Genomic DNA, 26771 nt, shown 5'->3' on the forward strand with positions numbered 1-26771 from the left:
AAAGAAGCTATTAAAGTAAACAAAAAAAACTTTCCTGCATCTATGGACCTCAACAGTAAAGGGTGGGATTTTGCTGCTTGACAGTTGAGTGTATGTACATTTAGGGGGCACAAGTACTGTAAATTCATATGTTGAGACCAAAATTCTGTCCAGAGGAGGGGGGGGCGTCGATTGTTTTGTTGCATTATTACATGTGTGTGGTTCAGCAGTTTATACTGATATTTGCTAAACGCGTCTTCGGAGTTGGATACGGGTCACTAAAACCTGCATACGTTTATGGTTCTCCAATCATTGGAGCAGTTCACCTTCTCATTTTTAAGAATGGTTTTCTGTGAAGCTTCAATGTTTTTTCTGTTGCATCATGTGTTTCTTGATGGTTATTGCAGAAACTATGGTTTTTGTTCAGAATTCTTCCTATATTAAAACACAAAAATAAAACATCTGTATGATGTACATACCCATAACGAAACGAAAATATCATTTTCCAAAAATCACATAAATTGATCAAATAGTTTTATTTTTATAAAGAAAAACATTAAGTGATTCGTAGGCATTACAACATAGCAAGTTTGAATTATTTTTTAGTTATCTCCCTTTGTTTCTTGAGCTTTTTTCAAAATGGTGGGCAAGACAGTCACTTCTTAGATACTCATAAAATTTGATTTTATCATTTAACAATAAAACTACTCAATTAATTTACATGATTTTTGGAATATGATATTTTTGTTTCCTCCTGGATACGTACATCATACAGATTATTTTTTATTTTTGTTTTTTAAATATGGGGGGGGGGGAGTTCTGGATAAGGACTGAAACTACAAGTGCTTGTAAAGAATAGATACATTTTTTTTCGTGTAATGATGTATGGAAGTAAAACCTAGCCAGTGAGGGTTGAGGACATGTGTTGCATGGATGGAGAGAGATTATATGAGAATGATATGATTGGTCAGGATTAGGTGAGTCTTCAAGACAGGCTTAGATCTGATGACCTCAGAAGAAGATTACATCTGGACAGGACAAAGAGACTTTAGTGAAGAATGGATTAATTCTTGGGTTAAAACAGTTGAAGTAGCAGATCTTGTTAACAAGAGAAGACCAAGTAAAACCTGGAAGGAAGTAATAAGAATCGATATTAAAGAAAGAGGGATAAATAAAGATCTGGTCAGAGGTAGTTTAGCTTGGTAGTCAATTTCTAAAAGCCATCCAACGCATGCCAGCATATAAAATGAGCGTTAAGCCTATGCTGATTTAATTCAATTGATCCACTATCACAAACATATATATAGGCTATTGGTCAAAGCATATATATATATATATATATATATATTATATATATATATATATATATATTATATATATATTTTCTTATAATATATATCAATCCTTATACAAGAAGCTGAATGTAATTACAGAGTAATATAGAAGATAAATGACAAAAAAGTTATATTCCTTTAATTCAGTTGACTTACACAATTCTTGACAGTATCTGTTTCATAGCGCAAAATCAATTACTTAATTATTATATCAATCAGTGAATCTATTATGCCCTTAACTCATCAGAAGAAATAGCAACAATCAATCCGTCAAAAGGAATTGAAGTGTGATTTGACATGATTAAAATCCGAAAATTCGAAGAGAAGCTGCAAATACCTTTTTATTTTTCCATTACGCCATATTGAAGTTTTATCAAACAAAGTCATTAAACCCATATATATATATATATATATATATATATATATATATATATATATATATATATATATATATATATATATAGGCTATTGGTCAAAGCCTTAAAAATATGCTTAATTTTTAAGCTCTGTGGATATTATAGATTCATATGAGAAAATGTTGTTGGTTTTGGTAGAGGTCATTTAATGCAAAGAATTATATCACAAATTGGTGACCCCGACGTGATGTAGAGAGTGAATCTCAACAAAGTGGAGAAAGAAAAAGGGTAGAAATTAAAACCATTTGGTTTTTAGCATTCATTTGAATCATACGTCGCTGTAAAAATGTGATGCCAGACTAGCGTAAAGAAGTGAAAAGGAAAGAAAAGAGTTTGCCAAATGAACAAAGAAAGAAAAAGTTTATTCATTCGTCACGACATTTCATTACTAATCTTTTCATACTAGTATTTTTTACATCGATTTCAACTTTGATGATCTCTTCATTGTTAGTATATTCATTACTTCAGAAAACGAGAAACAAATGAAGAAAAAAAAGAATTCCTAAGAATTTTATTAATACTAATATAAATTGGTGAACTATTTCAAAGATATAAAGACAATTGATAAGGAGTAATTTTATTTTTAATTCCTCTGTGTCTTCAGATGGACAGATAGTTTGATGAAATATGGTTTGACTCTTTAAATCATTTTAAATCATTTTATTTCCCTCTGAGAGTCTGAAAAAGCTATCATCTGAGAAAGTCAAAAGCAAAAGATGATGAGGAAAATTGCTCAAAGAAAAAAATGATGATGATCAGGTGTTGAGTTTTGCTTTAAAGTTTTCATTATATGAAACCTAACCCTAACCCTAACCCTAACCCTAATCCCTCTCCTGGATCTACCTATGAATTTCTTAATTAAAAACAACAAAAACAAAAATAAAACATGATAACAAGTTTAATCAAAATATAACATAACCATTATCATATCCGGCTGAAAAAATGCTACTCAAGAAATTGTTTATAAAATTTACAATCCTTTCCGCAATTCAACCATATTTAGTAGAAATAAACTTGAATCTGTGTCTGATTTGTCCACAAAGTTTCAGTCATAAATATCCAACAGTCTTCAGTGATATGCAAGGACACTTTGGTGATCGTCTCATATGTAAGAGGTATGATTAATTCTCTAGACTTTTATCTGCGGATTTATCTAAAAAACAAAGGATTATCGAAAGAATCTCCAATCTATTCCTGAATATCGCTGACAAAATCAGGGCAGTGTCAGGAGAGAAATATGTCTACTAAGTGTACATCATATTCCCCTTCTGGCAAAAACGAACCGGTGATCAGTTAAAATTTATAGTGAAGTCTTGTGACATAGTCCAGTGGAGAGGTGGGGGAGGAAATTACCATGTTGACCTTGAGGTCATCATTTACTTACAAAATGTCATTGAACAAATTAATTCTTCAATTAATTAAAAATAATATTTTCTTCCTTGACTCCTCCCCCTCTTTTTTTTTCTTTTCTTTTCCCTTGCTGTATCATTTATTGTATATGTATATTGTTTGGAAAAACTTTTTTTTTTTGTCAAAAAATATTTATTTCAGAAAATGTAATGTAAAAAATGTCTATGCATCGTTTTAATATAACTAAAAAAAAAAAACAAATAATGTTTTTATTTGTTTTTTTATTCAAGTTTTTTTTTTTTGTTTTTTCTGATTTTTTTTTTTTTGTTGTTGTTGCATGTTTTCCTATTTTGCAATATTGTCTTGCACATTGTGCACTGTTAGTTTGTGATGCATGTGTGACGGGAAGGGTCGCTTAGCAGGGATGAGTACATGTTAGTGTTGAGACAATCAGAATCAGAAAAATATCCCAATGCCAAAAACAATTTTTTTTTTTTGTTGGTACTAATAATTATTTTTTGATTTGAAACTACCTGACAAACTGAGATCTATAAATTATTCTGAGCAAATGTATTTTTTACGTTTGCGAAAATATATGCACATATAACATTTTTTTTTTTTTAGCAATAATCTCTACTATTCTATAGAATATATGCACATATTACATGTTTTTTTTTTAACAATGATCTCTACTATTCTATAAAATATATGCACATATTACATGTTTTTTTTAACAATAGTCTCTACTATTCTATAAAATATATGCACATATTACATGTTTTTTTAACAATAATCTCTACTATTCTATAAAATATATGCACATATTACATGTTTTTTTTAACAATGATCTCTACAATTCTATAAAATATATGCACATATTACATGTTTTTTTTAACAATAGTCTCTACTATTCTATAAAATATATGCACATATTACATGTTTTTTTAACAATAATCTCTACTATTCTATAAAATATATGCACATATTACATGTTTTTTTAACAATAATCTCTACTATTCTATAAAATATATGCACATATTACATGTTTTTTTTAACAATAATCTTTACTATTATAGGAAATATATGCACATATTACATGTTTTATTTTAACAATAATCTCTACTATTCTATAAAATATATGCACATATTACATGTTTTATTTTAACAATAATCTCTACTATTCTATAAAATATATGCACATATTACGTTTTTTTAGCAATAATATTTACTATTATATAAAATATATGCACATATTACATGTTTTTTTAACAATAATCTTTACTATTATATAAAATATATGCACATATTACATGTTTTATTTTAACAATAATCTCTACTATTATATAAAATATATGCACATATTACATGTTTTATTTTAACAATAATCTCTACTATTCTATAAAATATAATCACATATTACATGTTTTTTTTACAATGATCTCTACTATTCTATAAAATATATGCACATATTACATGTTTTTTTAAACAATAATCTCTACTATTCTATAAAATATATGCACATATTACATGTTTTTTTTAACAATAATCTCTACTATTCTATAAAATATATGCACATATTACATGTTTTTTTAACAATAATCTTTACTATTATAGAAAATATATGCACATATTACATGTTTTATTTTAACAATAATCTCTACTATTCTATAAAATATATGCACATATTGCATGTTTTATTTTAACAATAATCTCTACTATTCTATAAAATATATGCACATATTACATGTTTTTTTAATAATAATCTCTACTATTCTATAAAATATATGCACATATTACATGTTTTTTTAACAATAATCTCTACTATTCTATAAAATATATGCACATATTACATGTTTTTTAAACAATAATCTCTACTATTCTATAAAATATATGCACATATTACATGTTTTTTTTAACAATAATCTCTACTATTCTATAAAATATATGCACATATTACATGTTTTTTAAACAATAATCTCTACTATTCTATAAAATATATGCACATATTACATGTTTTTTTAACAATAATCTCTACTATTCTATAAAATATATGCACATATTACATGTTTTTTTAACAATAATCTCTACTATTCTATAAAATATATGCACATATTACATGTTTTTTTAACAATAATCTCTACTATTCTATAAAATATAATCACATATTACATGTTTTTTTTACAATGATCTCTACTATTCTATAACATATATGCACATATTACATGTTTTTTTAAACAATAATCTCTACTATTCTATAAAATATATGCACATATTACATGTTTTTTTAACAATAAACTCTACTATTCTATAAAATATATGCACATATTACATGTTTTTTTTAACAATGATCTCTACTATTCTATAAAATATATGCACATATTACATGTTTTTTTTAACAATAATCTCTACTATTCTATAAAATATATGCACATATTACATGTTTTTTTTAACAATAATCTCTACTATTCTATAAAATATATGCACATATTACATGTTTTTTTTAACAATAATCTCTACTATTCTATAAAATATATGCACATATTACATGTTTTTTTTTAACAATAATCTCTACTATTCTATAAAATATATGCACATATTACGTGTTTTTTTTTAACAATAATCTCTACTATTCTATAAAAGGAACTTTGTCTGTGAGTTTGTTTCCTATGGACTCAAAAATGGCTGGGCCGATTTTTATGAAATCTCACATGAAGGTACTTTGTGCCTGGCAGTGTTCTTAAATAGGTGTGTATCAGAATATGTTTGATAAGTATCGATAATTGAAATAATCCGATGAAAGAACAGGCGATTCTTACCAAACCATCACAAGTGCCTTTGAGAAGTTTTATTACCACACAATCAGAAAGATTTGGCATATAAAATCTACAGTAGGTTCTTTGATATGACAGAAGTGTGTTCAAAATGAATGTTTCTCTTTAGAGCACAATTGAAGCATGATACTTGACTTTTGCATTTTAAACTTCACTCAAGTCATTATATATAAAGAATCTCTATATATAAAAATGTAACTCTTGGTTCATTCGTAATTAATAGTCTAAATAACCACTGGACGGATGGCTTCCACATTTTGGTATAATATGTTTATTGTACCTATGCGTGTTTCTATATATCTCTTTTTAATTATCACATTATACTTAATTTTTCTATAATAAATAGGTGGTTTTCTTTGTACGGATGGGCCATTTTTTTTTATTTGGGGACAATTATTTCATACCGCATGCCATCACGTGACATCACTAAACGGAACTTTTATATAACAAATTGACTTTTTTCATTTAAAAATGGAATTATTTCTCTTTCGTTAATATATATATTTTTTTAATATTTCATGTTTTATATATATAAAGTACAATTGTTGAATGTTATTCTCTTGATTATATTTGTTTGGGAGAAGCACAATTAAAAAAAAAAAGATTAAAACGGAGCAAAATTTAAATTTCCATTTTTACAACAACTGTAAACAAGCGCATACTTCGCAAGTTTTATTGTAAGTTAACGAGCAACCCATAAAAATCTGGTAGCTGAGTGTCAAATCTGCTTAAAATATTGTAATAATATATATATATATATAAATATATATATATATATATATATATATATATTTATAACCTCTCCCTAACATACTGGCAAAAATTTGGTTCTGTCCTTCCCTTGAGCGTTCTAATAAGAAGGATTGATTTACTAGGCTTTGTATTAGAAGCTGAGCAAAATTATTTAATTGTTGAATTTTTTGCATTTTGGTTAAATTTGTTAGTTTGCAATTACTAAAAGCCCACACAAAAAAATTGAACAAAAGACAAAATTAAAAAGAATGGTACTCATGCAGAATTTACCTCCCCACCCACACACACACACACACCAGATTCCAATTAGTTTAGGGTTCGACCGGCCATCGTGATGACCGAATTCAGCCGAGCATTGTTTAAATAATTATCACTTTTACAAATATTTTTAACAAATAAATGTAATCAAAGTCAAGATACCGAGAAATTGTCAGTAAATAGTTTAGTTTTTTTTTTCGTTTTTTTTACCCATCCGCAAATGTTATTAAAATAAAAGTCGATAAAAAGTCATTTAAAAAGAAATAAAAAAACAAATGTCTGTAAAAGTGAGGCATTATTTATAAATGTTTAGTAATTTTTCTTTTAATATTCATAAAGAGTAAAACTTTTTTCAAAATAAATAATGTGACAAATAATCGTTTAGATACTACGACAACGTCAGTAAATAAAGTGTTACGTGCGCTTGCATCAGAAAGAAAGCGATGCATGTTTTTTTATGCTGGTCGCCATGGAACTCAACACCAAAAGAGTACCAAATTCTGTTTTCAAAAAGAGACATTTACTACCAACTTTCTTTAAAAAAAAAAAAAGTGCAAGTTTTCCTGAAAAAAAAAAATTTCACCTAACAATTTATGGCAAAAATAGCGATCCATAAAAATCTGGGGTGCTTCTACACTTTATTGCCGAAATTGGAGACGCCAGTTTTTTTGTTTTTTTTCATGCACTTGCTATCCAAATCTAGGGGAAACATCGTTATATTACTTTTCATGTAGGCATCTACGCATCGTCAGGAATGTGTGTGTTAGGCTCTGCAAGGAAATTGTGGGATTTTTTTTAAAAACTCTGCTGCATATCAGCCTCAGTGTGTAGCAAAAAATCCTCATCGTTGGCATGCAGCATCTTTTATGCAGACATATTTTACTAACCTTCATCCCAAACAAGACTTTTTGTCACTTGGACGTGAGGAGCTACTAATTGGAACCAAGATAAAAATGTCTGTTTACATTGCATTTGAACTTCTGCATATCGGTACAGTTAGGGAAGCAGGTAGCAGGAAGGGGATTCCAGTCTGACCGTTTAGGGAAGAAGCTATTAGAGTAGAAAACTTTCTGACATTTACGGAAACTCAACAGCGAATGGGTGTGACTTTTTTTTTTTCTAAGCGGGTTTGTTGGGGACATGTACCTCGAGGGGGTACAAGTTTAATGAGTTCATCAGAGCACATTCCATTAAAGTACTTGTAAAACAAGTACAGGCTTTATTTGTTTCGATTTAATTGGTTCTTTTACAGAGTAATTTATTGCAAAATATATTTTTTTTTTACAAATATTGCAAAATACATTTTTTTTTTACAAATATTGCAAAATACATTTTTTTTTTACAAATATTGCAAAATACATTTTTTTTATAATTATTGCAAAATACATTTTTTTTTACAATTATTGCAAAATACATTTTTTTATAATTATTGCAAAATACATTTTTTTTACAATTATTGCAAAATACATTTTTTTTACAATTATTGCAAAATACATTTTTTTTACAATTATTGCAAAATACATTTTTTATAATTATTGCAAAATACATTTTCTTTTACAATTATTGCGAAATATATTTTTTTATAACTATTGCAAAATACATTTTTTTTATAATTATTGCAAAATACATTTTTTTATAATTATTGCAAAATACATTTTATTTTTTACAATTATTGCAAAATACATTTTATTTTTTACAATTATTGCGAAATACATTTTATTTTTTACAATTATTGCGAAATACATTTTATTTTTTACAATTATTGCGAAATACATTTTTTTTTTTTACAATTATTGCGAAATACATTTTATTTTTTACAATTATTGCAAAATTTTATTTTTTACAATTATTGCGAAATACATTTTTTTTTACAATTATTGCGAAATACATTTTTTTTTACAATTATTGCAAAATACATTTTATTTTTTACAATTATTGCAAAATAAATTTTATTTTTTACAATAATTGCTAAATACATTTTATTTTTTACAATTATTGCAAAATAAATTTTATCTTTTACAAATATTGCAAAATAAATTTTATTTTATACAAATATTGCAAAATAAATTTTATTTTATACAATTATTGCAAAATACATTTTATTTTTTACAATTATTGCAAAATACATGACCACAAAGCAAATTAACTGATAAATATTTAAAGTATTTACGAGAATGACAAAATTACAATAAACTCCTTCCCCTCCCTGAAAAAAAAAACAAACCAAAAATAACCGCAAACAACGAATCTCTTTTTGATGCAATAATTTTTTTTTCTTTCAAATTTTTCTATTGCCAGGGCGATGGTAATTGCTTCCCCAATGTCAACGAATCACAACCCAATGATCCATATCAGTTAACAAAGCAAACAAAGTAAGACATTTTTTTGTCTCGATTTTTTTTTTTTTTAATTTATTTTTATTTTATTTTTTTTTGATAGATTGTTGAAATATTTTTCAGACAATTTTTTAAAAATTTATTTTTCATTTTTTATAAATGAGTCAGAATCATTATATATCAAAGTTAAAATCCACTCAAGGATAAAAGTTAATAAGATGAATAAATTTTCAGTTCAATGATGAAGAATATTGTGAGAGGATTGAAAAATGATAACTGCAATGAACAAAATTTGATTATGATTGTAACAGAGCACAGATGCATGTATGGCAGCTGTATCCAAATGACTGAGCCGTGTGCAAAGTGATGTCAGGGCAAGGAAAAAGGAAAAAGATTATAAAAAGAAGTATGTGTTCACTGACTAACGGTTCCGATCGCATTAACGATGCGCGGGTGACGTCACGGCTGATATGAGAAGGTGTGCATGGACGGAGAAAGAAATCTTTTGTTAAAACATAAAACAAGAATTTGAATTTCTTTCCTCTTCCTTTCTTATGTTCCTTAAAACGGAGTCTACAACGTGTTGGGTCCCTACATATTAACAACTACCTTACATGATGATGAGTGATAAATGTATTTGTTGATATCGAATTTGAAGATAACTGTGTTGTAGCCTGCAGAGAAGCAATATCCTAGAAACATGTTCTATTGAGTGGAAGTTCTTGGAAAGAAACTTTGTTCATGGAAATTTTATTTGATGTTAGGCACGTGTAAGTTGTGGTAAAAATAAACGAGATTTTGCTGTCAATGTTTTAGAGAGAGGAGCCACGGATTAAAGCTCATTCGAACATCTGCCATGAAAATATTGGTAGGGCAGAGAAAAATTAGCTAGATCTCTTTCGTGAGAAAGAAGGTAGAGAAGAGACGGGCACACATCCTCAACTAATCAATTTTGTATCGAGACAAGAAATAGTGCTCCAAGTAGTAACACCCCAGGATGTGGCAGCAGCAGTACTCCATCTTATGAGTTAGATAGGTAGAGAATTCATACTTTCTATAATGGTAGAACAATCAGACCATTCGTCCCGCAACCTTAGCAACCGATTGAATGTCAGTCTATACATAAAACTATTATCTTCACTGTTTAGACTTCACCAATGTTTTTGCACTCCCATCTTCTTCTCTTGTTTATTCATGTACATAAATGTATCCATAAATCCTGGACACCTAGGCAATAAAAGAATACAATTATATCTCACTACAGCAAAATGTGGCACAAAATCGGAGGCTGATGAAAATCAGTCCCCCCCCTCAAGGATGCTCTGTGATTGAGAACAAAAAATCTAAAACAAACCTATTCCTGTTCCTCGACAATCGACAATCCACCAACCTCCATTCAATGACAAAATACTCCATATCAATGTTTTTTGTCATCTTCTTGTGTCCACTTCATTCCCCATTTTTCAAATTTAGCCACCAGTATTTCATGAATCCCAATGAGTATGCATGTGTGTTTATATGTAAACAAAAACATTGCTGTGCTTGGTGTGTGGAAACTAAAGCTACAGACGTGCACATTAAGATAGGGGACTAGGAATAAAACATACGACGCAAGGAAAGAATATAGTCTGGAAATGGAAGAGTGGAATTCACGTGTTGATAGATATTGGTATTATTTTTTTGTTATATTGAATTAAAACTCTACTTAAAATTACTATCAGACTATATTTGTTATATATTCATCAAATGTGTTTTTCAGTCTATATAATTTCTAAAAAATCAACCTTTGTCATTGTCTCGATATATACACTTGGCAGCAAACAAAATAAAACGCATACAGCTAGTTATAAAATATTTTGTTTATTCAAAATAACCTTTTCACTTTCAGAATGACATGACATGAGTGATGGTGTGTGTGTGTGGCAGGAGTTAGTGTGTTTTGCAGCAGATAAAAATGTGTCGCTTAGCTTGCCCGTCTTGCCGCTCTCTCTCCTTCTGTTATCTGCTGCCTATATATCATTGATACAGATGATGTCCAAGCATTCCAACATGCATTGTCTTGAAATGTCTGTTAATCTTGCTGACCTAATCCGTAGGGATTTTACGCCCACCATTTTGACTTTGACGTTCATTCTTGGCACCTGGCAAATATTCAGCATATTTTCTTTAAGCCATGGAATAATCTGTTCATGTCAATAATTCCTCATCTTGGAACTCCTGTTAAAAATGTTTTTCTTGTTCTTTGCAGTATTTCAGTGAACCCATACAACCATCCGATAAATCCAACAATCGAAAAGAGAAAAATAGCAAGTGGGCTTGACTTGGATACTGGTCAGTTTACATCGACCCCTTTAAGTAGCATCTACAGCCGACACGTAGCAACCACTGGCTGGCCACAACCGAATTATGCTTACTTAAAGAGACGACAAAACAACCTGTCTGCAAAAGGTAATACCTGAAAGGAAGCGATACATTTGTACTTTCATTTTTTTTTTTTTTTTTGCACTTGATATGAATATCTTGAGGTGATAAAATTTTTTGCACTTGATATGAATATCTTGAGGTGATAAAATGTTTAAAAGATTTGGCATCAAATAAAGCTAATGGCGTGTGGGTAGGGGTTTCTTTAGGGACTCCCGACGAGTTGGTTTTATTCTCGTCAATCGTCAATTATAATAACGCACAGGATTTTTCCAAAAGTTGCTATTATTTGAGATGTAAATAGCGCAGACACTAAACAAATTTATCGTTTACGAGGGAGAGTTACTTGGTTTGCCGTGGGGATGTTTCTGGAACTGTTGTTCCATCCTGATATGGCAATCAGGACATGTCCTTTCAGGTCTGGGGTTGATATAACATTGGCTATGTCTCCTGTGGGTCTTATCTTCCAGTCTTCTTGACGTCATTATGGGCAGGATTTTATCGTCATTAATGGCAGGAACCTTGTATAAAATAAGCAACAAGACATTTTTTTATAAAAATAAAATAATCTTATTTTTAACATTTAAGGAGTATTTTAAATTTGGTGATTGTAGACCCACGTCTGTTGTCGACTGGGATTGTACCTAAATTGCTATACGTGTGTGTTCGATGATAATCACAGTGAAACTCTTCAATATAATTCTTCTCTTTTTGCAAGAGAAAGAGAGTGATAAGAAAAGAGAGAAAAACAAAAAGGGAAAAAGAGTGACATGCATACATGCTAAAAACAATTAACAATTTCTGATGACCGCAACCAGGTTTGACCTTTTGTCCCTTTTGCATTTGATTACATAAACGATTTTGGATCAGCAGCCGTCGTCTGTCAATCTGAGCCCCAGTTGATATACGCTGACATTTTGAAATATCTGCACCAACCTGTATCCTGCATATCTTCCTATGAGTACAGGACAAGTCTGGTTCAAGGCTTACTAATGCAGGAATCTCCAGCTTCTCCCAAACATGTTGTAGCACATCTCTGGACTGGTAATTTCCTCTAGGTTTGCAGGAAAAATTTTGTGAAACATAAACCAGTTCCATCATATAATCACAAGACAAAAAAAATCACAAGCTGGTATGACAGGGGTCTGAATCATGCTGCCACATATATGGCCTACCTGTCGTGACCTGTAGTGACCTGTCGTGACCTGTAGTGACCTGGTCAATCCATAGTTTCCAGACTGATGATTAAATGTTTTCCTCTCCGATAGTGTCTCATAATCGAATTTTGAATTATTTACTTTTTTAAAATTTTCCTATCATCATATTATTTGATTTTTTTAAACTTTCTTATCATCATATTATTTAATTTTTAAAAAACTTTCCTATCATCATATTATTAAATTTTTCAAAACTTCCCTATCATCATATTATTTGATTTTTTAAGAACTTTCCTATCATCATATTATTTAATTTTTAAAAAACTTTCCTATCATCATATTATTTGATTTTTTAAAAACTTTCCTATCATCATATTATTTAATTTTTAAAAAACTTTCGTATCATCATATTATTTGATTTTTTAAAAACTTTCCTATCATCATATTATTTGATTTTTTAAAAACTTTCCTATCATCATATTATTTAATTTTTAAAAAACTTTCCTATCATCATATTATTTGATTTTTTAAAAACTTTCCTATCATCATATTATTTGATTTTTTAAAAACTTTCCTATCATCATATTATTTGATTTTTTAAAAACTTTCCTATCATCATATTATTTAATTTTTAAAAAACTTTCGTATCATCATATTATTTGATTTTTTAAAAACTTTCCTATCATCATATTATTTGATTTTTTAAAAACTTTCCTATCATCATATTATTTAATTTTTAAAAAACTTTCCTATCATCATATTATTTGATTTTTTAAAAACTTTCCTATCATCATATTATTTGATTTTTTAAGAACTTTCCTATCATCATATTATTTAATTTTTAAAAAACTTTCCTATCATCATATTATTTGATTTTTTAAAAACTTTCCTATCATCATATTATTTGATTTTTTAAAAACTTTCCCATCATCATATTATTTAATTTTTTAAAAACTTTCCTATCATCATATTATTTGATTTTTTAAAAACTTTCCTATCATCATATTATTTGATTTTTTAAAAACTTTCCTATCATCATACTATTTGATTTTTTAAAAACTTTCCTATCATCATATTATTTGATTTTTTAAAAACTTTCCTATCATCATATTATTTGATTTTTTAAAAACTTTCCTATCATCATATTATTTGATTTTTTTAAAACTTTCCTATCATCATATTATTTGATTTTTTAAAAACTTTCCTATCATCATATTATTTGATTTTTTTAAAACTTTCCTATCATCATATTATTTGATTTTTTTAAAACTTTCCTATCATCATATTATTTGATTTTTTAAAAACTTTCCTATCATCATATTATTTGATTTTTAAAAAGTTTCCTATCATCATATTATTTGATTTTTTTTAAACTTTCCTATCATCATATTATTTGATTTTTTTAAAACTTTCCTATCATCATATTATTTTATTTTTTAAAAACTTTCCTATCATCATATTATTTGATTTTTTAAAAACTTTCCTATCATCATATTATTTGATTTTTTAAAAACTTTCCCATCATCATATTATTTGATTTTTTAAAAACTTTCCTATCATCATATTATTTGATTTTTTAAAAACTTTCCTATCATCATATTATTTGATTTTTTAAAAACTTTCCTATCATCATATTATTTGATTTTTTAAAAACTTTCCTATCATCATATTATTTGATTTTTTAAAAACTTTCCTATCATCATATTATTTGATTTTTTAAAAACTTTCCTATCATCATATTATTTGATTTTTTAAAAACTTTCCTATCATCATATTATTTGATTTTTAAAAAACTTTCCTATCATCATATTATTTAATTTTTAAAAAACTTTCCTATCATCATATTATTTAATTTTTTAAAAACTTTCCTATCATCATATTATTTTATTTTTTTAAAACTTTCCTATCATCATATTATTTGATTTTTTAAAAACTTTCCTATCATCATATTATTTGATTTTTTAAAAACTTTCCTATCATCATATTATTTGATTTTTTAAAAACTTTCCTATCATCATATTATTTGATTTTTTTAAAACTTTCCTATCATCATATTATTTGATTTTTTAAAAACTTTCCTATCATCATATTATTTGATTTTTTAAAAACTTTCCTATCATCATATTATTTGATTTTTTAAAAACTTTCCTATCATCATATTATTTGATTTTCTTAAAACTTTCCTATCATCATATTATTTGATTTTTTTTAAAACTTTCCTATCATCATATTATTTGATTTTTTTAAAACTTTCCTATCATCATATTATTTGATTTTTTAAAAACTTTCCCATCATCATATTATTTGATTTTTTTAAAAACTTTCCTATCATCATATTATTTAATTTGTTAAAACTTTCCTATCATCATATTATTTGATTTTTTAAAAACTTTCCTATCATCATATTATTTGATTTTTTAAAAACTTTCCTATCATCATATTATTTAGTTTTTTAAAAACTTCCCTATCATCATACTATTTAATTTGTTAAATCTTTCCTATCATCATATTATTTGATTTTTTAAAAACTTTCCTATCATCATATTATTTGATTTTTTTTAAACTTTCCTATCATCATATTATTTGATTTTTTAAAAACTTCCCTATCATCATATTATTTAATTTGTTAAAACTTTCCTATCATCATATTATTTAATTTGTTAAAACTTTCCTGTCATCATATTATTTGATTTTTTAAAACTTTCCTATCATCATATTATTTAATTTGTTAAAACTTTCCTATCATCATATTATTTAATTTGTTAAAACTTTCCTATCATCATATTATTTGATTTTTTAAAACTTTCCTATCATCATATTATTTGATTTTTTAAAAACTTTCCTATCATCATATTATTTAGTTTTTTAAAAACTTTCCTATCATCATATTATTTGATTTTTTAAAAACTTTCCTATCATCATATTATTTGATTTTTTAAAAACTTTCCTATCATCATATTATTTGATTTTTTTAAAACTTTTCTATCATCATATTATTTGATTTTTTAAAATCTTTCCTATCATCATATTATTTGATTTTTTAAAAACTTTCCTATCATCATATTATTTAGTTTTTTAAATACTTTCCTATCATCATATTATTTGATTTTTTAAAAACTTTCCTATCATCATATTATTTGATTTTTTAAAAACTTTCCTATCATCATATTATTTGATTTTTTTAAAAACTTTCCTATCATCATATTATTTGATTTTTTAAAAACTTTCCTATCATCGTATTATTTGATTTTTTAAAAACTTTCCTATCATCATATTATTTAATTTTTTAAAAACTTTCCTATCATCATATTATTTACTTTTTTAAAACTTTCCTATCATATTATTTAATTTGTTTAAACTTTCCTATCATCATATTATTTGATTTTTTAAAAACTTTCCTATCATCATATTATTTGATTTTTTAAAAACTTTCCTATCATCATATTATTTGATTTTTTAAAAACTTTCCTATCATCATATTATTTGATTTTTTTAAAACTTCCCTATCATCATATTATTTAATTTGTTAAAACTTACCTATCATCATATTATTTAATTTGTTAAAACTTTCCTATCATCATATTATTTGATTTTTTTTAAACTTTCCTATCATCATTGAAGTGAATAGTATCAGTAAGTAAAGAATTGCCTTTTAGAAAGGTTTTATTAACTGTAAAATACACGTACGCTCTTGAAAGGATCCAGCGGGAAAATGAAACAGAGGGCGCTTTTATTATTAATGTCAATCCCAAGGGGGATAACTCTTAACAACAAATTAAATCATAACATTTTCCCCGTCCTAAAGTATTCAAGTAAGGGGTAATTAATTATAGACAAATTTTTTTTTTTTTCTTTTTTTTTTTTTTTTTTACAATCACATAAGAATCATTTTATTTACAAATAACATATGAACCCAACTGCAGTTTTTTCAGTATTTAGTCACAAAATCCTTATATTTACTAGGGAATTGTCGAACTCGGGACGACCTCCGCACAGATTGGCAGGAATGCTGATTTTCAGTATTATATTTTAGTGAAATCTGATTTTCTTCAAGATCAGACGATTGATTTTTGTCTTCCTCATGACCAATGTTTTCATTAGTAGAAGGTTCAAATAAAGTCTCTGAAGTAGTAGGATTATTATTAGAGTTTTCTTCATTTGATGAGTTTGGAGCTAAGTCTCGAACGTTGACAGTGGTTTCAGTACCAGAAGGTAGTTGAACATAAGCGTAGTGGGGGTTGACATCTATTAGGGTGGCAGGCGTTACAGGAGGGTCATGTTTACTTGTTTTAGTGTGGTTTCTAATATATATTGGGCCTGGTTTAACCCAAGAAGGAATTGAAATTCCGGAAGCAGATTTACGACTATATTTAAATAGTCTATCATGGGGAGTCATATTAATGGCAGTACAAAGTAATGATCTAATTGAATGAAGTGCGTCCGGTAGTATGTCTTCCCAATAAGGTAGTTTCATTTGATTAGAATGTAATGTTGTTTGAATGGCCTTCCATAAGGTACCGTTGAGTTTTTCAATCTGTCCATTACCTTCAGGATGATACCTACTTGTTTTAGAAGTAGCAATTCCTTTTTTGTGTAAAAAATCCTTTATTTCTCTTGCTAAGAAATCAGAAGCACGGTCAGTATGTATCATGTCAGGCAAACCAAAAATTGAAAAGAGTTTGTTTAGACAGTGGATAATGGTTTTGCTTGTCATATCTCTGCAAGGAAAAGCGAAAGGAAAACGGGAATACTCATCAATTAGAGTAAGTAGATATTTGTTGCCATGTATAGAAGTAGGTAGAGGGCCTTTAAAATCAAGATTTAATCGTTGAAAAGGTAATATGGCTTGAATGAGAGTCCCTCCATTGGTATTGGCGAATTTGGGTTTCAGTAATTGACAGGATGAGCAAGAGTCAGTAATATTCTTAATTTGATCCAAAGTAAAAGGGAGGTTCCTCGTTCTTATAAAATGGCTTAGTCTTGAAACACCAGGATGACATAATTGTTTATGTAAATCACGAAGATCTTGTAGATTGTAAGTAAGAGCAGAGATGCGAGAGAATGTGTCAGCAGCAATATTTTCAGGTCCAGGTCGATAAACTATAGTGAAATTGTATTGGGATAATTCTATACGCCAACGACATATTTTGTCATTCTTAATTTTTGATTTTCTTTTATTGTCGAATATGAAGCTGATGCTCTTCTGATCTGTGATGACTTTAAAGTGCCTGCCGAGTAGAAAATGTCGCCACTTACGGAGAGCTTCTACAATAGCGGCTGCCTCTTTTTCTACTGCATGGTGCTTAATTTCGTTAGTATTGAGAGTTCTTGAAAAAAATGCAATAGGACGACCTTCTTGATTTAGTGTTGCAGCAATGCAATAGTTACTAGCGTCCGTTTCTACTTCAAATTCTTTATTTGGATCTACCGTTATTAAAGTGGCGTCTTTTAGATCATTTTTCAATGTTTGAAAAGATTTTAATACAGATGGAGGTAGTGGAAATTCTTTGTTTTGATTTAGTAATAAAATTTTATCAGAAAATTTTTTAATGAATTTGCAGTAATAGGAAAACATTCCAACTATTCTTTTTTGAGATTTAAGATTCAGCGGAGGTGGCATTTCGAGTAATGGTTTTAGTCTTTGATAATCGGGAGCTATTTGATTATTTTCTATGGTGTAGCCGAGTAGAGTAATAGAACTAGAAGAAATTATGCTTTTATTTTCATTTAAAGTGATGTTATATTGTTTAGCAATTTTGTAGAATTTTTGAAGATTGTAATCGTGTTCTTCTTGATTTTTTCCGCATATAGTTACGTTATCAACATACACAAAGGTATCGGTTAGATTTTCTTTTTCTATAATATAGTCTATGCTCCTCTGGAAAGCACTTACTCCATTGGTGACGCCAAAAGGAAGACGAGTAAATTGAAAAAGTTTGCCACTTACTTCAAACGCAGTGAATTTACGATCAGCATGATTTATAGGTATTTGGTGATAAGCAGATTTTAGGTCGAGAGTAGAGAAGATGTTATATTGAGCGATGTCGTCTACCATCTTATTGATATTAGGCATTGGGTAAGCGTCTAGTTCCGTGAATCTATTAATGGTATCGCTGTAGTCGACTACCATTCTTTTCTTATGATTCTCATTCGAAGTTACAAGAACTTGCGCTCGCCACGGAGATATCGAAGGTTCAATTATGCCTTCTTTCAACATTCTAGCAGTCTCTTCTTTTATGAATTTGTTGGCGGCAAAAGTGTAACGTCGGGATTTTGTCGCAATAGGAGTAGTATGAGGAGAAAGATTAGAAAAGAGAGGAGGGGGTGGAACGTTTATGGTAGGAAAAAATTATTCGTGTTTATAGCTCCAATTATAAGTTTGTCTCTAGGACCATCGAATTTAAGTGTTACTTTTTTATATTTTTTTAAAATATCTTTTCCGATTATTAAATCAATGAAAAGGTTTTCAATGATTTCAATTGTTATTTCAGAATGGGTTTTATCTTTCAGTATTAAATCCACGACAGCTTCGCCAGTTATTTTAGCATGTTGATCGGAAGCAGCCAGAGCTATAGTTTTGTTTTTAGGTATTGTGAAGAGTTTAAGTTTTTTAGCAGTATTTTCATTAATGAATGTTTTTACACTGCCGGAGTCCACCATAGCGTTCACGAAGTGCCCGTTAATTTGGCATTGAGTGAATGTGACATCTTTGGAGTTAGTTCCTAGTCAGGATAGAGAAGGTGAGGGGTAGTCAGAGTCGTCATAAAGAACAGCAGTATGAGTGTTAGAAATAGAAGATTTACACACTTTAGCCCAATGACCATTTTTTTTGCATTTTTTACATTCGGCGTTTCGTGCAGGACATAAATATCGAGGATGACGTGATTTTCCACAGAAAAAACAAACCCCTTTTGGATGCATATTTTCTTTAGTCACAGCTATACGATTGTAGCCCGAAGGATTATTTGTAGCTGCTACAGTAAAGTTATTTGCGTAGCTTATCGAATGCTTTTCTGCTTGTTCAAGAGATCTGGCCATGGCATATGTGTCTTGTAAAGTCAGGATGGGTTTTTCTAACAGTCGTTGTCGGATGGACGAAGAAGAAATTCCACCGATGAAAGCTTCCCGAATGTATTGATTTTTGTTTTCTTCAGCAGAAACCGCTTCGAAGTTACATGTTTTGGCAAGCATTTCCAATTGTAGTATGAAGGCATCTATATTTTGTGTTGTTTGTTGCTTCGTCGTCATCAATCGATATCTATTATAAACAATATTTTCAGGTTTTAAATAAGCGGCGTCCAATGTTCTTAATGCACTATCGTAGTCGGTTTTATCGCTTATTAAATCGAAAACAGAGGCTGAAATACAATTGATCAAGGCAAAGAAATTATCTGAAGTGTTTTCGATTAATCCGTTATTATGTGAGCGGATATAATTCTGGAGGGTTAATTTCCAATGCCTATAGGATTTTTCGGAATTAGGGCATGTAGGTTCCACCTCGGATCTGTCGGGACGTAAGATTCGATCCATTATTTTTTTTTTTTTACAGTTAATAAAATTGAAGTGAATAGTATCAGTAAGTAAAGAATTGCCTTTTAGAAAGGTTTTATAAATAGAAATGTAAAATACACGTACGCTCCTGAAAGGATCCAGCGGGAAAATGAAACAGAGGGCGCTTTTATTATGAATGTCAATCCCAAGGGGGATAACTCTTAACAACAAATTAAATCATAACAATCATATTATTTGATTTTTTAAAAACTTTCCTACCATCATATTTGATTTTTTAAAAACTTTCCAATCATCATATTATTTAATTTGTTAAAACTTTCCTATCATCATATTATTAGATTTTTTTAAAACTTTCCTATCATCATATTATTTGATTTTTTTAAAACTTCCCTATCATCATATTATTTGATTTTTTAAAAACTTCCCTATCATCATATTATTTGATTTTTTTTAAACTTCCCTATCATCATATTATTTGATTTTTTAAAAACTTCCCTATCATCATATTATTTAATTTTTTAAAAACTTTCCTATCATCATATTATTTAGTTTTTTAAAAACTTTCCTATCATCATATTATTTGATTTTTTAAAAACTTTCCTATCATCATATTATTTAATTTTTTAAAAACTTTCCTATCATCATATTATTTAATTTTTTAAAAACTTTCCTATCATCATATTATTTGATTTTTTAAAACTTTCCTATCATCATATTATTTGATTTTTTTAAAACTTTCCTATCATCATATTATTTGATTTTTTAAAAACTTTCCTATCATCATATTATTTGATTTTTTAAAAACTTTCCTATCATCATATTATTTGATTTTTTTTAAACTTTCCTATCATCATATTATTTGATTTTTTTAAAACTTTCCTATCATCATATTATTTGATTTTTTAAAAGCTTCCCTATCATCATATTATTTGATTTTTTTAAAACTTCCCTATCATCATATTATTTTATTTTTTTAAAACTTCCCTATCATCATATTATTTTATTTTTTTAAAACTTTCCTATCATCATATTATTTGATTTTTTTAAAACTTCCCTATCATCAAAATGTTTGATTTTTTAAAAACTTCCCTATCATCATATTATTTGATTTTTTAAAAACTTTCCTATCATCATATTATTTGATTTTTTTTAAACTTTCCTATCATCATATTATTTGATTTTTTTAAAACTTCCCTATCATCATATTATTTAATTTTTTAAAAACTTCCCTATCATCATATTATTTGATTTTTTAAAAACTTTCCTATCATCATATTATTTGATTTTTTTTAAACTTTCCTATCATCATATTATTTGATTTTTTTAAAACTTCCCTATCATCATATTATTTGATTTTTTTAAAACTTCCCTATCATCATATTATTTAATTTTTTAAAAACTTCCCTATCATCATATTATTTGATTTTTTTAAAACTTCCCTATCATCATATTATTTGATTTTTTAAAAACTTTCCTATCATCATATTATTTAATTTTTTAAAAACTTTCCTATCATCATATTATTTGATTTTTTTAAAACTTCCCTATCATCATATTATTTGATTTTTTTAAAACTTCCCTATCATCATATTATTTGATTTTTTAAAAACTTTCCTATCATCATATTATTTGATTTTTTAAAAACTTTCCTATCATCATATTATTTGATTTTTTTTAAAACTTTCCTATCATCATATTATTTAATTTTTTAAAAACTTTCCTATCATCATATTATTTAATTTTTTAAAAACTTTCCTATCATCATATTATTTAATTTTTTAAAAACTTTCTTATCATCATATTGCTGATGTTTAGCAAGTCTGAATACTCGTTATTTGTTTTTCTGCTGCAGATTACAAGAAGAACCTTGCATTGGTTCTCCAAGATGTGAAGATTCAAATTTATTATTCTGTAAAATAGATTGAAAACAAAATCAGTTTCTTGAAGACAAAACATAAAAAAAAAAAAATCATAAACCTTTAAAATTTTAGAACAAATATTGTCCTCACCCTGTAGAACACTTTATGCAATAAAAAAAAAAAAAATTTAATAAACGCTTCGGAGAGTGTGGTAGTCCTAACCTTCTAGGGAAGTCCAGCATTGAATCCACACCCTACATCTACCACTTGTCCCTCTCTCTTAAACAGGGTCAAAAACAGAGTCTCGAATCTAATAGGTCCCACACTATCAGCCAAATTCCAACCTCTGTCTCATCACCGCAATGTTGCATCCCTGTGCTTATTTTACAAGTACTTTAATGAGATGTGCTCTGATGAACACTTGTGCCTCCTTGACGTACATATTTCCGACTAACCAGACAAGCAACGAAATCCCACCTCTTGACTGTAGAGGTCCATAGATATGAGAAAGTCTTCTGCTCTAATATTTTCTTCCTTCAGACTTCTAGACTTTGGAATTCCGCCCCTGTTTCCTGCTTCCCTGAATCCACATAGAGAGAAGAGTTTTTTTTTTATTATGATTATTTGGTGAAGATGCAAGTTTACTTTTGAATTTTGCCATTTTTTTCTTTTTTTTTTTTTTTTCAAAAAGTTTTTCCTTCATCTGTTATGAACAAAGAGACAATTGCTAATGGCAACGAGATGGATACAACCAGATTTTATGCAGACAAATTCTGTCGTGACAGAGATCAAGAGAGAAGACGAGGACAATGCAAAACAGCCAACACGCAATCATCAGGAATTCGGTAAGTTAAAAAAAAAAAAAAATCAACTTTGATTATTTGAATCAACCATCTACTTGTCTTTCTGTTCCACTTTTTCTCGGCAACTACTGGACCGATCTAGCTGAAATTTTGTATGGATCTTTGTTATGACAAGATGTCGTTGACTAAGTATCCATTTGAAGCACAGTTAGGGATTAATAGGCGCAAACTAAAATGGTTTGACCACATAACAAGAGGAGAAAGGCTTGCCAAGACGGTGCTCTAGGGAACAGTCAGAGGAGGACTGAAGAAGAGATCACAGAATGGACAGGATTGAAGCTAAGTGAGGCGATCAAACATGTGGAGGATAAGGAAGGATGAAGAGGACTGGTTGACAGCTCATCTGAGCGCCTCAATGGTATCCGCTACGGTGCAGGTGAAGGTGAAACTTATCCATCTATGAAGATGTATTTAGCAAGTTTTTCAGTATAATTTGCACACATGTGATAATGCAACTGTTGAGCCTTGTTCTCAAGACAGTGATGGGTGACAGATAATTTGTCCTCAATCATGTGGCGAAGCTCTCCAAAGTATGAACATAAACTAACCTAATTTATTATTATATTTCCAATTTTGTCAGTAAATAATTTGTGGAGATTTTAATCGGTTTTCATTAAAGTGTAACACGATGTGTGACTCCCTCATCGTGTACCGTGGATTTTTCGTTCGACTATTCCTCTTATGGCCGGATCGTCCTTTTCCCGTTGGCGACTGTCGGTTGGAACACACGCAGTTCACAAAATAGAAATATGAACAAAGAAAGGAAAAACACAAATGCTAATGTTCACATATAAATTGACTGTTGGACTTGTGTGTGTGTGTCTTCTCCCCGTCCTATTGATGTTGCATTCGTCTATCTCTGTTTCACAGTCAACTCTAAAATTGTCTACGTCTCTATTTCACAGTCAACTCTATAACTGTTCAACTGTAGTCTTTATCAACTCCCATCGACGTCTAGCGCATCTAGATGTCAACTGACTGTCTCCTCTGTCTTGGTCTCTCAGGTCGCCCACCCCACCCTGGCTACCGGAAGCTGCCCTTCCCTGTTTTATCAGTAGGTTTCTATTGTTATTGTTTGCTATTTCATATCTATTGTTGATTGTAGGATCTTTCCGATTTCTTTGTTTATTCTAAACTATTTCCTCTCTCTTGTGGATTGTAGGATATTTCCGATTTCTTTGTTTATTCTAAACTATTTCCTATCTATTGTTAATTGTAGGATATTTCCGATTTCTTTGTTTATTCTAAACTATTTCCTATCTATTGTGGATTGTAGGATATTTCCGATTTCTTTGTTTATTCTAAGCTATTTCCTCTTCCTTTGTCTATTCCCCCCTCTCAGCACTTAGTGGCTCAAATCCACCCCAGGGCCACTTTATAGTATCACAATAGGATAACTTAGTTTTAGTGTTTTATTTTTGTTATGAGTGTTGGCCATCTTGCTTGTCACTATCTTAGACTACAGCACCTTTGCTATGATGAGGTGCAGCAAACTAAGTATTATTGTATCCATTCCATAGAGAGTTAAAGATTAATAGAGATTACCTATCACAATACCACATTATTCCAAAAGTTTTCTCGGAAACTACTGGGCCAATCTGACTGAAATTTTGTATGGACTTTTATGATAAGGTGCAGCGAATTTTGTGTCATGATATCCGTTCTATGCAGAGTTAGATATTAATATTGATCAGTATTTAATGCAAAAATGAGCATAAATTTAACCATAATCAACCATCACTTTAGCATAAAGCACTCCTTCTGAATCAACTGGCTATAACTTTTTGTCCGTTTTTAATGTGTAAAACTTTAGTGTGTAAAAATTTTTAATGTGCAAAATTTTTAATGTCTAAAAATGTTTAGTAAAACTATTTTTTGCATTTTGTTTTTATTTTAATGACATTTCAATCAATATAAACTTTCATCTTTTTAAACTCTGAATGTTTGATCCACACATATTCAACTATAGTGTGTTCATTCTGGAAAACAAAAAGATGTTAGGAAACAAATCCAAACCAGAATGCATTGAATAATGACTCAACTGCCAACGTTAAACAATGTTAAGTCTGTTCAATACCACATGGGTGACCATTTGGAAATATCAGGTGCTCTATATAAGAGGCCATCAACAACTCCCTGCAAGAACTGCCAAAACATAACGTTATCATCTCTCTCGACAGAGCTATACAAGCGATTGAAGACTGCTTGTAAATATGATATTCTCTGATTCAACCCACCTAGAATTAGTGCCTTTCATGGTTCAGTTTAGTATATAAGTTTTATTTGCCAGTAAAAAATGTGGTTAGGGTCAAACCAATTTGACCCTTGTGAGTGTTATTTGGACATTGTTTCAGCTGATGTAACCTCTGACCTTCTTCAAGTCTTGTCGAACATGGGAATTTGAACGGAATCTTTTATTTAATCTATACGGGTAGCATGCTCTTTTTCCGTCAGCCATGACTGAGTAGAAATCTTAAATAATTTGCAATTGCATTTTGAAAGTTATCTGCACTGAGGATTGAACTTTTAACCTCCAGAAAAATGTAATTTTATGTAACTTTACAACTGAATTTACTCAAAAATTATAATTGTGAATTACTTAGGACTTCTACCCAGTCATGGCTGACAGAACAAGAGCATGCTATCCCCATGGATTAAATAAAAGGTTCCGTTTGAAATTCCATGTAGATTTCCAAGTTTGACAGAAAGATTCCAGAGTTCGACAAGATACACCTGGAGAAGGTTTTCAGGTGTATCTATGGTGTATGTATAAATAAATATAAAAATAAATATAAAATAAATATAAAAATAAATATGAAAATAAATATGGAAATAAGATGAAGTTCTTGTCAGCTTCAGATAATTGCATCTTTTTTACTTTTTAAAATTTTTTTCAGATTGCCAACTCTCGATAGCAGTATTTACCAACGATTGCCGCCACAAACGAAATCGAAACCTTTGCCATGGACCTTATTTAACAACGCACCAACTTACACAAGTCTTTTACACAGAGGCTATTCACACACACGGCTTTGGTGAGAGAGAGAGAGATGGAAAAAGAAAGGTGTAACTCTCTAAAAAGAGGAAATCAGAAAAGGATTAACCTATGGATGACAACATTTTAGATGCAGAAAAGAAAAAAAATACAAAAAGCAAAATTAGGTTAACATCGTGAACAACGGAAAACATTTTCTTTTCTTTGTTTCTTTTTTATTTTTTGTTTGTTTGTTTTTTGTTTCAAAGTTTAATGAAATAAAAGTGTGTGATATTTGCATAATAGATATTGTTACAAACTATGTCAAGTTTAGATCTATTGTGTTCAATTTATATAGTAATATAACATTCGGTACTTATGCAGTAAACAACCTATTTTTAAATGAATGTTGCGCCAACATATTCTGTCAGCTTATGTGAACTGCCAGAATATGCTGAGCCCTGATCAAATTTTAAAACAAAAAAAAAAGAAAAGATTTATCGTACAATAATTTCAATGAAGAAAAATAGAAATATAATAAATAAAAAAAAAATCAACCTAAGGTAAGTTTTTCATGAATAAATATTTATTTTTGTAAAATAATGTGTAGCGACTAAATGAAAGTAGACAAAAAACATTTTGCCATAAATTTTTTTTATTTTTCATAGACCACCCACCTGGAAAGAAACCTCCTTAAAACAGTAACATTTCTTACACAAAAAAGGCTT

At 28.8% G+C, this 26771-nt stretch overlaps 1 protein-coding gene across 5 annotated transcripts in view; it reads left to right on the plus strand.

Annotated features, from left to right (window-relative positions):
• Positions 1-26537, plus strand: part of LOC145248351 (uncharacterized) — a 106091-nt gene extending 79554 nt beyond the window's left edge. For all 5 annotated transcript variants that reach the window (XM_080110267.1, XM_080110271.1, XM_080110269.1 and 2 more), the window contains 4 exons: positions 9220-9293; positions 11506-11705; positions 22898-23051; positions 25967-26537. In XM_080110267.1, the coding sequence (XP_079966393.1) occupies positions 9220-9293; positions 11506-11705; positions 22898-23051; positions 25967-26108 (570 nt within the window). In that variant the 3' untranslated portion in view covers positions 26109-26537. The remainder of the gene's footprint in view (positions 1-9219; positions 9294-11505; positions 11706-22897; positions 23052-25966) is intronic.
• Positions 26538-26771: the final 234 nt, after the last annotated feature.

This window comes from Euprymna scolopes, chromosome 26 (genome assembly GCF_053919585.1).
Source record: "Euprymna scolopes isolate OS-2025 chromosome 26, ASM5391958v1, whole genome shotgun sequence".
Lineage (NCBI taxonomy): Eukaryota > Metazoa > Mollusca > Cephalopoda > Sepiida > Sepiolidae > Euprymna > Euprymna scolopes.